At 33.9% G+C, this 16,121-nt stretch overlaps 1 protein-coding gene across 1 annotated transcript; it reads right to left on the bottom strand.

The window, feature by feature from the left end:
- Window positions 1–1,588: 1,588 nt before the first annotated feature.
- On the bottom strand, window positions 1,589–8,957 carry LOC143047633 (potassium channel subfamily K member 5-like). The gene is made up of 6 exons (XM_076220797.1): window positions 8,855–8,957; window positions 8,101–8,272; window positions 6,016–6,354; window positions 4,203–4,354; window positions 3,519–3,566; window positions 1,589–1,710 (listed from the first exon to the last, which is right to left on the bottom strand). The coding sequence occupies exons 2-6, from the start codon at window positions 8,240–8,242 to the stop codon at window positions 1,666–1,668; spliced, it is 726 nt and encodes a 241-aa protein (XP_076076912.1). The 5' UTR covers window positions 8,243–8,272; window positions 8,855–8,957; the 3' UTR covers window positions 1,589–1,665.
- Between the last annotated feature and the right edge of the window lie 7,164 nt (window positions 8,958–16,121).

Consider the following 16,121-nt stretch of genomic DNA (forward strand, 5'->3'; position numbering starts at 1 on the left):
ACAACAGTTTATATCAGTACATGTATATGTTAATTTGTTTTATCATACTTCACGTTAAAATGCCTTGTTTTGATTGGCTAATAAGAGGGTGTTAATTTACTCTATCACATGGCTGAGAGGGTGACAATTTTTTTGAATGTCACCCTCTCGTCTAGACCAATCAAAAATCGATAATATTAAGGACAAATCTTTGAGTTTACATGAAGTAATTAAATACAATGCTTAAGTTCCACGTTTTGGCTCAGATTTTGTTATTTGACTGTCAAAATACAAAATATTAAACATCTTGCTTCTCTTTTGTTGTAATACTCGTAACGTTGTTATGCTTATGACGCCATAGAAAATACTTTTAAAATAAAATTAATCTGTAAAAGACAATAATGATAGGACGTTCAGTATAATAAATTAAAAAACACATTGCTGAGAGGTTGATAGAGCAGATTGTTACCCCTCGAAAAAGCATTATCCCCGGTTTACAATGTTTTCTCGGGATAACAATCTGCTCTATCACCCTCTCAGCTATGTGTTATTTATATAAAGATGTAAGTTTTTAAAAATATTTTCAACACTGCAGAACATTTTTTTTTCCATTTTTTTTTCAGAAAAGTATGGTAACAAAGCAAAGTGTCTTTGGGAAGGAGAAGTTAGGTGTCGTGGTCATATCGGATGTGTTCCTAAAAAAGAATGTAACTGAGCAAGGTAACCGTTTTTGAAAGTTTCACTTTTTATCATCGAATATATTGTAGAATCGAATATATTGTAGAATAATTTTTGACAACATAATTGAGGATTATTATACCAGGCCCATGTTAATTGCTTAGAATCAGCACACAGGTATAATTGCAAATCTTTACAATGAAAATGTATCGCTTTACAATTTGCAATTGGCATTGATTGTTTTAAGAACTCAAAATTTATATTTAAAAGCCTAATACTTCTGCTCCGTTTGAGCTCGTTTGTCGCATCTTGGAACTTGAATGAGGTTTAATTTTTCTCTCTTGTCTATTTCCAATGATTTTTAAATGAATACTAAGTATTTTTGAGAATTGTTCTATATGTTCTCCCATTTATTTGTATTGTAGTCCTGTCATGTAATGTTATTATGTTAATGTTATATTTAACATTGCCATATAAGCGGGAGGTTTGGCATGTCAGAATACCAGGTTCAACCCACCATTTTTTTCTTTAAATGACCTGTACCAAGTCAGGAAAATGGCTATTGATATATATTATAGTTCGTTTCTGTTGTGTCGTAGTTTTCCTCTTATATTTGATACGTTTCCCTGAGTTTTAGTTTGTAACCCGGTTTTGTTTTTTTCTAAATCGATTTATGAATTTCGAATAGCTGTATACTACTGTTGCCTTTATTTGTTTCTTATTTTGTTGAAGATTTTTTTTTTAATTTCAGGTGATGCTTTAGCAGATTAATAATAAAAAAGAAAAGTCTTACAGTCAAACTTTATTATTTTAGTCTTATAACTATACCCTTTCCTAAAATCAATATGAAATAAAATCTGTCTTCTGCTAGTTTAAATTCAATATGCTTAAATTCGTTACAATATATGAACGTGTTTATAAATAACTCACACACACACACAATATGTTTCTGAAAAACGGAACATATTTCTAACACTTATAATTCATACTATAACAAGTCAATATATGTTAATTTATTTTAAATGCTCCGAGGTTAAAATCTGTCGATGTTCCCTAGAAAAGAAAAGAAGAACGAAGTTCAAGGTCAATTTTTGAACAGTAAATGTTTGTGTCAAGCATGATAATTTTCAGAAAAAAATATGTGTGGGTTTTTTTTTATAAGTTAGCTTGATCAACTTGTACCATAGTACTCCGGAGTTGTGCGAGGAAACTTTTCATCTTGACATTCTGTGATGTTTCGGATGGTATTAAAAATAAATGCCTTTCAACGATTTTATTTGATATACAACCACATAATAACATTGATTTGTTGATATAAAGACACAAGTGACCAACTTTTTCTCTCAGAGTTTCAACACCAGTAACTCAAGTGATATATAGTGAAAGGAGGACACGCCCTGTTGCGTGAAAGGGAGGATCTACAAAACTATCACGTTAACTTATCCTTTATAAGCGCCCTATCGCGTGAAAGGGAAGATCTATAAGTAGTGTCACGTGAACTTGTCGTCTATAGATGTATTCAAACTAAAGTCTGTGGTTCATGCTGATGTTATTGTATTTGTTGTGTTTTTGTTAGGCTGTACCGAGCGTATGATAATAAACCCCGAAGATATAATTTTTAATCAGTTTAATTGAGGTCTGGAGCTGGCATGTCAGTAACCGCCAGTAGTCCTTTGCTAATTTATGTATCATTGTCATTTTGCTTAGTTTCTTTTGTAACCTATCCCGACATCGGACACGGACATCTTTTAAACTGAATTTTACTATACGTATTACTGGGTTTTTAGTTTTGGCTATATTATAGAGGTATAAGGTGAGGGTTGCGATCACACTTAACATGCTTAACCCCGTCGTATATTGCGCCTGTCCAAAGTCAGGAGCCTCTTTAATCCAGTTGAATAGTTTTGAGTAAAAAATACATTGAATTCATCCCAGCATTTTAAAACTCATGTATTGCCCTTACAAACATATACCGTTCCGTTATCTGAAATCAAACTGAAAACTTTTGAGATATGAAATGTAACAACGCCTGTGTTGTGTCCAATGTGATAGCCACAAGGTTCAATTACGCTTTTAAATATTGCTTTTGTTACTCGGGTCTTGGTTTCCTTTCCTTCATTCCTTTCAAAACTAGTTTGTACGATTTCAATTTACTAATATAAAAAGAAGATGTGGTATGATTGCAAAAAGACAACTCTCCCCAACAGACAAAATGGTACAGAAATAGGTTACCGTTCGGCTTTCAACAATGAACAAAATCCATACCGCATAGGCAGCTATAATGAAATGCCCCGAAATGATCAATGTAAAACAATTCAAACGAGAAAACCTAGGCCTAATTTATGTACAAAATAATACACGAAAAGCAAATGTATGTTACACAGCAGCAAACGACGACCATTGAATTACAGGACCTTGAATTGGGACAGGCACAGACAGACTGTTTAACTCGAAGGCGACCTCACCCTGACATTGGACAGTAGTGTAAATGTACACATCAGGACAAACTATAAAAAATAGTTGAGAAAGACTTAACTCATCAGATGGACACACATGGAAACAAATGGACGGGTACTTTTACATCTCCATAATTCCTTAGTCAGAATGAAAACAAAATTTAACTAAACGGGCTCTGTTTACACTTTGGGGTAATACATGAGATGATCTCCTAGATTTTTAGCAAGGATTTTGTTGTTCATTCTATTGATTTCTTCTATGTTGTGTTTGGTTTACTGCATATTTTGTCTCTACGACATTCGTGTGTCAGTTTCTTTTTTATTTATAAGGTTTGAATGTCCCCTGGGTCTCTTCCATCTCTTTTTTACTCGGCTTCTATTACTATATATATTAAGCGATACTACCTCTTTTGTGTCCTTTTCTTTCATCTCTTTGGAATTTCCATCTCCAACCTGCAATTAAAGAAGAGCGAAAAACATGGTAATCAATTTTAGAACAACACGATGCAAAGCTGATAACAAAGTCTTGCTTACAGTAGTACTAAATTAGGAATCGCCTTACTGCTCTGAAAATATTTGCAAAAAACATATTCAGAAATAAAATCGCGCGGGGGGGTTACCGTAATTATAACAAATTTTTTCGTGATGGTTCAAACTTCTTCTTCGTTTGGGCTCTGGCGGTGGATTGTCTAATTGGCAATCTTTCCATGAAACCTTTTAATTTTCATATCAGAATAAGAACAAAAATGTGTCCCACGTAAACGGATGCCCCATCCGCACTATCATTTTCTATGTTCAGTGGAACGTGAAAATGGGATAAAATCTCCAATTTGGCATTAAAATAAGAAAGATCATATCATAAGGAACATGCATTCTAAGTTTCAAGTTAATTAAACTTGAACTTCATCAAAAACTACCTCGACCAAAAAGTTTAACTGTACCGGGACAGACGGACGAACGAACGGACGGACGGACACACAGACCAGAAAACATAATGTCCATAAATGCGGCATAACAATACAAAAGGTCTATGTTGTACAACATCGAAAATCATCTACGTACTCCTTTTTGGAGAGTGGCATGAATTACCTGTCTATTTTCATTTTCCTTCCGCTCTGTAAACTTTTTATATTTTTCTGTGGTGTCACCGATAAAGGCTCCAACCCATGATAAACCAAAAATTATCCACACCACTACAATGAATTTGTACACATGCTTCCCAGCTCTATCGTCATTGATGCCTAAAGAAAAAAAACAAAAATAACTGTTTCAGAAAACTTTTGCGATATTTCTCAATATCTTTAATATTAACAATATTAGAAAACTGAATATAAAATAATCGAGACATTTTAAAACCATGAACTTTGCTTTGTACATTACGATATATATATTATTTATACGTTTAAAAAAACCTACAATATCGATATACTAGTAAACAACAAAAAAGTTTTCAATATCAACCAAGTTTCGATTTTTAAATAAAAACAAAAATTTAAAAGTTTAAAAATTGAACTATCCCGAGTGAACAGATATCGTTATCAGCCAGATTGTACGATATAGAAACTTAATGTAAACAAATATTATTTTTTTACGTTTACCTATTTTTTAGCTGACTTAGCGGCGATTTTTTTCCTATTTTTTAAATGTATTTACAAGTATATATGTAGGACTCTAAAGTGCGATGGTACTCCAAAGTGCGATGGTCACGCTAAAGTGCGATGGTCTACGCTAAAGAACGATGGTGTCGCACGCTAAAGTGCGGTGGCCTACGCTAAAGTACGATGGTGGCTCACGCTAAAGTGCGATGGTTGTTTGTTTGCTAAAGTACTATAATATATCACGTTAAAGTGCGATGGATTAATAGGGCAAGGTTCGAGAGCGAACATTCAGTGTAAAAATAGTCCTTTTGCAAAATCTAGTATTATAAGCTTAGATATACCATATGTGCTAGGCATTATAATCAAACAGTAGTCTTAAGTGAATGATTCCAAAAGACCAACCACGTAAAAATTGCTTAAAATGTTAGTTAGGTGTCACAAAATACATTTCTTGTAGATGAATTTTTAACTAATTCGGGCGTATTAAATATTGTGATAATTGGTGTAGCTTGTCGTTCATTCTTATGGGAGCATCTCCCCTTACAGTCGTCCTCGTAAATTAAAAATATAGAATTCGATATTTGTCGGAATATGTAACATTTATTTGTTTACGCTTTAAATTAAATGAGAAAGAAAGACGATCTTTGCCGAGATAAATTTTCTCCTTTTTTGTAGCGACTACACATTCATGTTATATTTTTTTGCAATATACAAAATGAAGAATATTTGAATAACAACTCTTTTTCTTACGTCTATCCTTTCGCCGACCATCGGACTTCAGCGTATAGAGGAATCGTACTTTAACGTATAACATTACATTTTGGCGTGACCATCGCACTTTAGCGTCCCCATCGTACATTTGGTTTAAAGTTGTTATTCAAATATTCTACATTTATCTTCGGCATACTAGTATTAATTTGTTAGCTCATCTAGCCAAAAGGGTCAAGTGAGCTTCTCATCACTTGCCGTCCGCCGTCGTCGTTAACTTTTTACATTTTGAACTTTTTCTAGAGAACCACTGAATGGAATGAAACCAAACATAGCATGATTGTTCCTTATGAGGTGCTGACCAAGGGTTGTTATTTTGTAGCTGATCCACCATCCCAGATGGCCACCAGTGGAGGACTTAGTTTAGCATACGACCCTATGGGAAATACATACAAATGACAAACTTTAGATTCCTACATATAAGATTAGATTTAAGTCCGACTTTGAAAAAGTTACATTACTACTCGCTTAAATAAATCGCTCGAGAGATAGTTTGCATTATGCACATCTATATTGAACAAATGATAAATACTAACCCACAACATAGTCTCCAAATCCGATCGTTGTTAACGTTATAAAGCTGTAATATATTCCATCCCCATACCTCCAGCCTTCTACGACAAGAAATATTGTGGATGGGATTAGTACCAATAATGTTATCATAGTTACATGTATTAATATAGTTTTCAATATATTGTCAATTGTTGAATGGGTTTTAAGACATGGTAATTTCTTATTTTCTATTCGTTTTGTTAATCTTTTCATTCTTTCGGCAACACCAACCATCATAAGCCCTGCTACGGGAATACCAATTGTAGCAAATATCACTGTGAAAACTCTCCCTTCTTTTGTTACTGGTGTTTGATTCCCGTAACCTTGAAAATACAATATATAAATAAGTTATGGTCACATTAATTTTGTATTACTTTAATATTATATTATTAAAACGCTATGATTTGTCAGTTCATGTCACATGTGTCAATTTTTACCTGGTCTTATGAAATGAATATACTTATTGACTTGATATATTTTTTTAAAAAAATCAAAAGAAATCCAGCTTTAAAGCTGTTATACTACTGCTAGCAAGTTAACAGTTTGGTTGTATAAATGTTTCCTCAAGCATTGTAATAAAGAATGTAACCTGCTGTCAATAGATAGGCAAGGCTTCAGCATTTGTACAATTCACTTATAAATATTATTAAAAGTTAAGCAATGTATACAAGTTGAAGCCCCGCCTATCTTTTGGTAACCGATATCTATCTTAACTAAAATTATTAAGCAAACATTTACACAAGCAAGCCATCCAAATCTTTCACTTGCTACCATTACTATAACAGCTTTGAAAAGTATTCAGTGTTTTGAAGTTTGATAAGAAATTCATTCAAAATACATAAATTAGCTTACAAACAATTTGCAACATGAAAGGATACTTCAATGCTCATTTTTTCAGAAATATAAACATCTTTGTAAGTTTTAATATTTACATGTACTGTACCTATAGTTGTTAATACTGTCATAGTATAGAAAATACAACTCTCGAAATCCCATTGTGGCGGTTTAGCTGTCCCGTTTGGCGACATAATTCCGCTATCGAATGAATCTTTTATCTTGTTTAGAAATACTTGTAATTCTACTGTGGTCATACAGGATGAGTGATCAGCTGATGAAAAATAAACAAAACATCGGTTCGGTATAGTTCTATCCCTTGCACAAATACGGGTATATGAATTACTAGTAATCAAAGGTACTAGGATTATAATTTAGTACGCCAGACGCACGTTTCGTGTACATAAGACTCATCATTGAAATTTAGACTGCCAGAGGAAATTGATGGTATATTGGATAAGCACAGCAACTATGCATTGTAACCACAACCTACAAACCCCCTCAAAGAGTTTATACCAGGGTTCATAAGAATCATAACGTGCAGATAGCGTGGCACTTTCTCTATACACAAGACATTGGATTTAACGACCCCAGTCCGACATGACGTGGCTGCGTACTTAACAATCCCTCACAGCAAAACGATTGCCCCTATTTACCAAGGGTTTTAATAGAAATACAACCTTAAGTAACAATATTTCATCCTAGGGGTGCTTGAAATTATAATAAGTATTTATTATGTTATACATTGAAAAGAAAGAAATCTTTCTCTACATGAAATTCTAGTTAACTATTATACTTTATAAAATGTTTTTCATGTGGAATGTTCTGGAACCTTACGGTCAAGAACCCGTAATTTTCCATGATAAAACACATTTATAAAGTCTACTTTGTATGTCAATTTTCTACGTATATAAACTGTGTTCCAGTGAGACAATCTCCATCTCCGTCATAATTTATAAAAAGTAAAATGTCATTCCGGTACTGTCATATACAGGCAACAATCGTTTACGAAACAAACACCTCATTTTCATTTCGTCCTTAAAAACCCGTTTTGTTATCATGCCCTTAATTTTCATATATATATTTACAGTCAAATATATTTGAATATTAGTTTAAAAAATATATGAGAAAAAAAAATGCATAAAAAGTAATCCCACTAAAAAAGTAAAGATAGTCAAGAATGATATACATATCTTTAAATTTGTTTCAATAACCATTTTCAAATGTGCACTTACATAAAAACGTGTTTATTGTCGATAATACGTCACTCGCCGATGTCTCTTCGTTTCTTTTTTCCAATACCATCATTACTGCTGCACAAATCAGTGAATAAATCATAACTACCATTACCAAAATCAGTAACGTTTTATGCTCCATTTTTCTTATCCTAACTCAATCTTTTATACTCTGTAAAAATTGGATTTTTTAAAAGATATCTGTATGATTCATTGGCACTTGAGAATTAGAAAATATATTTCAAAACTAGGAATATTTAAACTATATTTGATATAAGTAGTGATAACCACGCTTTGATAAACCTCATCGGCTATGGTATTGCTGATGTTGATTGTATAATTTGTTCGGTGCTTTATGCATTATTTATATTATGTTCAGTAGTTTTCATATTATGTTCAGTAAATTCGACATTATGTTCAGTAGATTCAATATCATTTTCAGTACATTATGCCACTTCTCAAAGCTATTATAACCTTGCAAGCCATTATTGTTCATTTGTACCCATTATTACTGTTAGTTGGTTGTCTATGGTTTGGTTGGTCTACCTGATTAGGTAAATTGTATAAATGATAAATGATAAAAAAAAAAAAAAAAAAAAAAAAAAAAAATGAACTTAATATTTTCTATTGGTTTCAAATTTTGCACCTCTCTCTTTGTCTCTCTCTCTCTCTCTCTCTCTCTCTCTCTCTCTCTCTCTCTCTCTCTCTCTCTCTCTCTCTCTCTTCTGTTTACAATAAAATATAATCTTCTTACCTCTTTACAGATTAAATCCACATGTTCTCAAACATTCTCCTTTTCTTTTTAAAATGTAATTCTGTTTCCAAAACTAATTCGTCTTATATTTCAGATAATTAATGCCAAATTTTAAATAAGAATTAATAATGAAACATGTATCAATTTCACAGATCATCATTATAAACAAATTGAAAATGTTCATACAATATATTGGAAATCTATATTGTCAATTAATTGTTTCAGTTCTAGAAATTGTACACTGCTATAGGTATAATTATTGACTAGTTCTGATCTGCATAATACATGATGATAGTGCAAATCGACGATTGAGAATATTTAATTTCAAAACCCCAAAGGAAACCTATTGTATAGTGACTATTTTTAATTTATAAATACCATGGTTGTCATTATAATGACATTGAGAAACTATGACACGACTTAATGATGCGTGTTTCTGACATACATTTTTATAGTTACCAAAGGTACCAGGATTATAATTTAGTACACCAGACGCACGTTTCGTCTACATAAGACTCATCAGTGAAGCTCATATCAAAATATTTATAAAGCCTAACAAGTACAAAGTTGAAGAGCATTGAGGATCCAAAATTCCAAAAAGTTGTGCCAAATACGGCTACGGTAATCTATGCCTGGGATAAGAAAATCCTAAGTTTTTCGAAAAATTCAAAGTTTTGTAAACAGGAAATTTATAAAAATGACCACATTATTTATATTCATGTCAATGGTTTGACTACTGGACTAAAGTACAATTTAGGTTCGTATGGTTAAATAAAGCAATCTGTTTAAGAGCGGTGCATTGCATTTGCGTGCATTTGTTTTACATGTGAAAAGAGTTTTTTTTAAAGAATTTGAATAGTTTAAACACGGACCCAAATTGAACTGGTACGCAAAATGTAATATTCACATTACCACTTGTTCAATATAAAAAGCGGATGATATGAGGTGTTATTTGTACAAGTACAAATAAAGCAAAAGCTTATATGTGTAACTGTTATTTTGTAAATTAGATGGCTGATTGTAGGATACCGTTATAAATTTTCACAGGAGGCATAAGTTTTTTTTTTTTTTTCCTATAGATTAAAAGACACTTGAATAAAGTTGTATTCCTTTATTAAAGAACAGACGCTTTCAGATATTCTGACTCATAACTGTAAATTTCTTGCATCGCACAGATATAATCCAGTCGTGTACATCATATGCACATGAATGGTTGCCTGAATCTCTTGAACTTCTTAGATCCTACAATGACAACAGAATGGGAATAAATGATTAAAATGCTGTTATTTGTCTTAAATGTTTGACTGGACGTGTTTTTATATATATACAACAAATATTTATGACAATGTAAATACATAGTTTATTTAAAAAAACAAGAATGTGTCCACAGTACACGGATGCCCCATCCGCACTATCATGTTCTGTGGACCGTGAAAATGGGGTAAAATCTCTAATTTGGCAATAAAATTAGAAGGATCATATTATACGGAACATGTGTACTAAGTTTCAAGTTGATTGGACTTTTACTTTATCAAAAACTAACTCGACCAAAAACTTTAACCTGAAGCGGGTCAAACGGACGAACGAACGGACGCACAGAACAGAAAACATAATGCCTATAAATAGGGCATAAAAAGGAGGGAGATGGTTATGCGGCCACTAGATTATTTTTGGTTATTTTTGTATTTGAATTGCCTTTTCATTGGTCAACATACCCTGGTATTCGAAACTCATCAAAAGACTAAATCGAACTTTTTCAAAGAGACACTTGTGCTATGTTTAATGCAATACTATCATATTTACTTGGCTCCACCTCTCACCGACAAAGTACTGGAATAGCAATATCATTGCGTAAACTAGGGAAAATGTGTTTCCAATACTACAATTAAGTTAAACACCACTTGAAAATTAATGCAATATAATTGTATTCACTTGTCTCCACATCTTCCCGACCAGGAAGTAACATCGATGCTCAAACTAGGAAAATTGTGTTTTCAATCATACAAATAGACTCCACTTGCAAAGAGAGAACACAGTTTAATGATATAGAATCTATGATAGTTATCAAGACATTATTTTTTTTTTTCAATTGATGTCTTTCCCTGATTTTTCAGATTTTCACTGTTATTTTTTTTCCTTTTCTTCACTGGTATGTTTGCCTGTTGTGAGCCTCATTCTAGCAATCATGCCTAAAAGTTGTCTATCAAAGATAAGTCCATTGCCAATTGCGAAGCCTATTCATGCATCACCACTTACGTGATATCGATCTACACAACCTGTTTTGTTGCACAGACGATAACACCGAACTCTAACTTTGTATTCGTCTCCTTTTTTATTTGTGTGTATGTAATAGAAGGTTCATTTGCTAATCCAAAAATGAGATCCTCTGTTCCTCATGTCATTTTACTCTTGATTGTAGATAAGTTTTGTGTACTTAGTTTAAACATATTTATTTATAGTGGATTGGGAAACAAGTTTTGCAACTTATATCAATCCCTTTCCACTTTGCGGGTGTGAGTGCTGCCTTGTAGCGGCATTAGCCTACTCTTTTTCGAAATCTACAAGGGTGTCTTTAACGTGCAAGAGATATGGCTCTCTCTTAACACGGGTCAGCCATTTATCGTCCCCCGCCGACTGTCTATTATCGTTTCCTCAAGACCGTAAATTTTGTGTATTTTGTTATTAACCTCTCTCTAATTAAGTCCAGCAATCAAAGACCATTAACGGGCTGCTGCAATGGTTCTGAAAGTACAGAGAGTGTTTCAATAAAGGTACACAAAGCAACGGTTAAACGTCCCCATTCTTATCGGTCGTGGCTGTGTATTTGTACATCCCGCACAGCCAAACGAACACAACCCGTTGTAAAGGGTATTACTGCCGGTCAGAAAAGACAGATGTAATCCGGTTTCTATACTCAAATCACCATTTTAGGTTCGAAGAAATATTCTAGGATTACAGATACCATTTAAATATACAGAATATAAAGGGGATTTCAAATTTCAAAGTAAAAAAGTACAGATTACATCAAAATCAATTTAAAAGAAAAGGGAAGAATAATAGAGAAACAAGTATATAAATCTAGAATACTATACAAGCCAAACTACTGCGAGATAATTCCAATAAAAATCCGACAAGGTAGTCATTTTTTTTTATATCGGCATATAACCCACTGGTTATACGTAATGAACGAATTTATTCTTTGCCAATATAACTAAGATTGGTTAGCAACTCAAAACCGGAAGTTTCCATGTATGGGGGTAAACTGTTTAACTTATATTATCAATAATTGTTATTCATAACGATGTGCTCTTACAAAGTTCGTGCAAACTACATTTTTAAAATTGTTATTGGACTTATTTCAATTGGAATCAGTTCCAATGATTTCCGTCATGCTTTGTAAATCAGTCATTTAAGCTGGGGTCACACATTCGCAATTTTTACTGCCGTCCTTAATAGGACCATTCCCGATTAAAATTTGTCAAAAGTCTGATCAAGATCCTGTGAATTGTGGACGGAAAATCAAACTTTAATGAAAATTTGTAGAAACAAGAATGTGTCCAAAGTACACGGATGCCCCACTTGCACTATCCTTTTCCATGTTCCATGGACTGTAAAAATTGGATAACAATCTAATTTGGCACTAAAATTAGAAAGATTATACTATGTAGAATATATGTACTAAGTTTCAAGTTGATTGGACTTCAATTTCATCAAAAACTACCTTGACCAAAAACTTTAACCTGAAACTCCCACTTTCATTTTCTATGTTTAGTGAATCGTGAAATTGGGGTCACAAGTCTAATTTGGCTTTAAAATTAGAAAGATCATATCATCAGCAACAAGTTTACTAAGTTTCAAGTTGATTGGAATTCAGCTTCATCAAAAACTACCTTGACCAAAAACTTTAACATGAAACTCCCCTTTCATTTTCTATGTTCAGTGGGCCGTGAAATTGGGGTCAAAAGTCTAATTTGGTTTTAAAATTAGAAAGATCATATCATAAGCAACAAGTGTACTTAGTTTCAAGTTGATTGGACTTTAGCTTCATCAAAAACTACCTTGACCAAAAAACTTTAATCTGAACGGACGCACAGACGAACGAACGGACGCACGAACGGAGCCACAGACCAGAAAACATAATGCACCTCTACTATCGTTGGTGGGGCATAAAAAAATACTTAATCACAACAACTAGATTTTTTCAGGTAGTGTCGATAATCAATCGTTTTTTGCGATAATCCCGTTCTTAATCCGATTCTTATCCGATTTATATCTTTAGCATGGTCCCGACATCGTCCCGATTCTACCAAATATTATCCAACAGAGATCAGAGAGTGAACCGAAGCTGACGGAAAATATCCGTAAAAAAACTGTCGGAATATTCGGGAAGATCAGGTACTGTCAGAACGTAATCCTGTCAGGTTCCGCTGCATCGCATTGCACACGGCTTTGTATGGACTCAGTCGTATTGATCCGCAATTGTCGGGACGTGGGTGTCATTGCCGAATTTCGTATTAATAATGGGACTATTCCGGAACGGTTTCGGCAAAACCGGTTCGCATTCGACAAGATCTGTTTGAAATCTGGACTTAATCGGCTAAAAATATCAATGAAAAATTTCTCCAAATCATTCCCTTCAACGGGACACCAATCAGAAAACACAGAACATTGTTGGATTTCGATCCGATACAGCAGAATATGTCACGGCATAGTCGAGATTGTAATCCGACTAGACAACATCGGCTGAGTTTTCGCGAACGTTACGGAACACACATAATGCGGGGTTCACACAGTGCCGATCATGGCCCCTGTTTGAGATCAGACAGCGCTTAAGGTAGGTTCACACTGCCGATCAGATCAACTCGATCAAGGCAGATCAAGACAAATTACGTGATCGGGAAACTGGTCTGACTCAATCGACAAGAATGTTCGGGATAGTCTACATTGCTCGTCATCGATCTGACTTTCTACCCGAGAGTTTTTGACATGTCAAAAACATTCGAGTAAAGATCGACAAGCAAGTCACTCGAGAAGATGTCGAGAATTCGTCGAGTAGCGGTCGAATTGATCGGGAAAGGATCGTGTAGAGATCAAGGTTGTTCGGAATACAAAAATTTAACCAATCAGTACTCGATCATTTCGACCTTTGGTCGACTAATGTCCGGCCATTTCCAGATTAACTCAACCATTGCCCTATCGCTTCCAAATCACTGCGACTTGTATGTTTATATTATCCCAGATCAACTCGACCAATACACAATCCCTTCGCGACTTCATTCGACCACTCTTCGATCTCTACTTTGCCATACACGAGAACAAATGACTGCTACACGATTCTCTAAAGGAGTGTGCAGATCTGATTAACTCTCATAAATATGATTCCGCAAAAATATTTTAGCAACATTATTTTTAACTGTACAATAATTCCTCCATGTACAGTACGTGTCTTTACTTTTGCAAGGAAAGGTAACATTTTAAAAGAGAGACAAAAGACACCAAGAGAACAATTAAACTCAAGAGGTCGAAAACAAACCGACACAGCTATAGCGAAAACGGTAACCGACGAGAAGACAAACAGCAGTCAACATAACATAGAAAACTAAAAACTTAGCAACACGTAACCCCCAAAAAAAACTGGAATGATCCCAGATGTTCCGGAAGGGAAAATAATCCTGCAATTTTGGCACCGGCGGATTTTTCAAACATGAAAGTAATTGTGTAATAATATTCATTGTTAGACTGCTGATGACTAAGTTATCTTTCAAAGTTGGTTTATAAGAACATCAAGATTATGTTTTACCTGTTTTATGGGCTATTTTCTGTTTTGTCTGTTCGTAGTTTCCGTTTGTCCAGAAATGTGTGTAGCATAACAAAAATAAGATGAGGTACAACTGCCAATTAGACAGCTCTTCACTGAACACCAAATGACACAGATATTATCAATAACAACCAAAGGGCACATTACAGTCAATATTTGTTTTCATTCGAACTTTTTGACGTAATTTTACACAAAAATGGGACGAAAGACAAATATTTTTTATTTGGTGCGAATTCTTTCGAACAGTAACGATACGAACTGTTCAGCGAGCACAAGTTTTGATCATTTGTTTCTTACATACTTTTGCAAGTTTGCATAAATTTTGACAAACTATACACTGGCTGCAAATGTGTCTACTGTTTGTCGTTCGTCGTTTTAAATCAATCATCTAAACGTGTTCTTGCTTGTCATAACTCAAAACATTGTCTAAAATTACTAAAAAAAACAATCCCCTCTAACCAAACGATGCATTTGTTTATAATTCTGTTACATTTAACAAACTATAACAAACGGCACACAACGTTTACCAAACTTTGGTTAGAAAGAAATGCACTATTGATCTCTTGATAGATATATGTAAAGTTGTAAAATGTTTAAGAAAAGTTGTCACTCCAGGGGATTGAAATCTTCTTTGGGTCATATTTTGAGGGAAAATGTGACATCGTTTCCCTCTTTTTGCAATATTGTTTTGGCAAATACATACAGGTTGTTGTCATACAGTAAAAAGAAAATAAATATCTTTAACCATTCAACTACTGGATATGAAATCTATGAAAAATGCTGATTACATACTTATGCACATATATTTGACAAACAGTAATATTTGTATAATGCGAAGGCATACTGAATGTTTTACGGAGGGGACCAACCTAGTATTGCATTAGCCACGATCAGGTATAAAGTAACAACAACAAAAGAATGACGTTACACATGAAAGTTCCTTGCCGACGTCCGCAGGACGTCACGCTAAAGTTCGTGGGTTTCTCAACATTCTCCGGGGCCGCGGATAGTGGCTCAAATGCATTGAATAAATTAAATAAATTGTCCAAGAACTAAATGAAATTTTACAAATAAATGAAATGAAATATTTCTTTTAAATTAGTCTCATATAAATTAAAATAATTTAAACTTGCTGTCACTTCACTTTATAATTGAAAACTGTCACTTTAAACACTTTCTGATTTTCTCCACTGCATCTGTCTTGGCTCTTCGCTGATATCTTTGCGTCTAGGTAGTAATTGAATCGGATTCACAAATCTCCAAAGGATATAACTTTACAATTGGTCTGTTAAGTTTAAAGTTAGATGTTCGGACCGTCGCAGATCGCACAAGGTTATCGTTTCCAAAGGTAAATTCTTCAATTACACCTAGTTTCCATGTCGTACGTGGAGAATTATCATCATATATCTGAACTACATCTCCTAGTTTTACACTTTGATTGTTATTTCC

The sequence above is a fragment of the Mytilus galloprovincialis genome, chromosome 10, assembly GCF_965363235.1.
Source record: "Mytilus galloprovincialis chromosome 10, xbMytGall1.hap1.1, whole genome shotgun sequence".
In the NCBI taxonomy this organism is placed as follows: domain Eukaryota; kingdom Metazoa; phylum Mollusca; class Bivalvia; order Mytilida; family Mytilidae; genus Mytilus; species Mytilus galloprovincialis.

Excerpts from the sequence above, each read along its gene's own strand:
- LOC143047633 (XM_076220797.1), bottom strand. The coding sequence starts at position 8,242 with ATGGAGCATAAAACGTTACTGATTTTGGTAATGGTAGTTATGATTTAT. Across the intron at positions 6,355-8,100 it reads GACAATAAACACGTTTTTAT|GTTACGGGAATCAAACACCA; the intron begins GTAAGTGCACAT and ends TGTATTTTCAAG. Across the intron at positions 1,711-3,518 it reads AAGAAAAGGACACAAAAGAG|GGAACATCGACAGATTTTAA; the intron begins GTAGTATCGCTT and ends TTTCTTTTCTAG.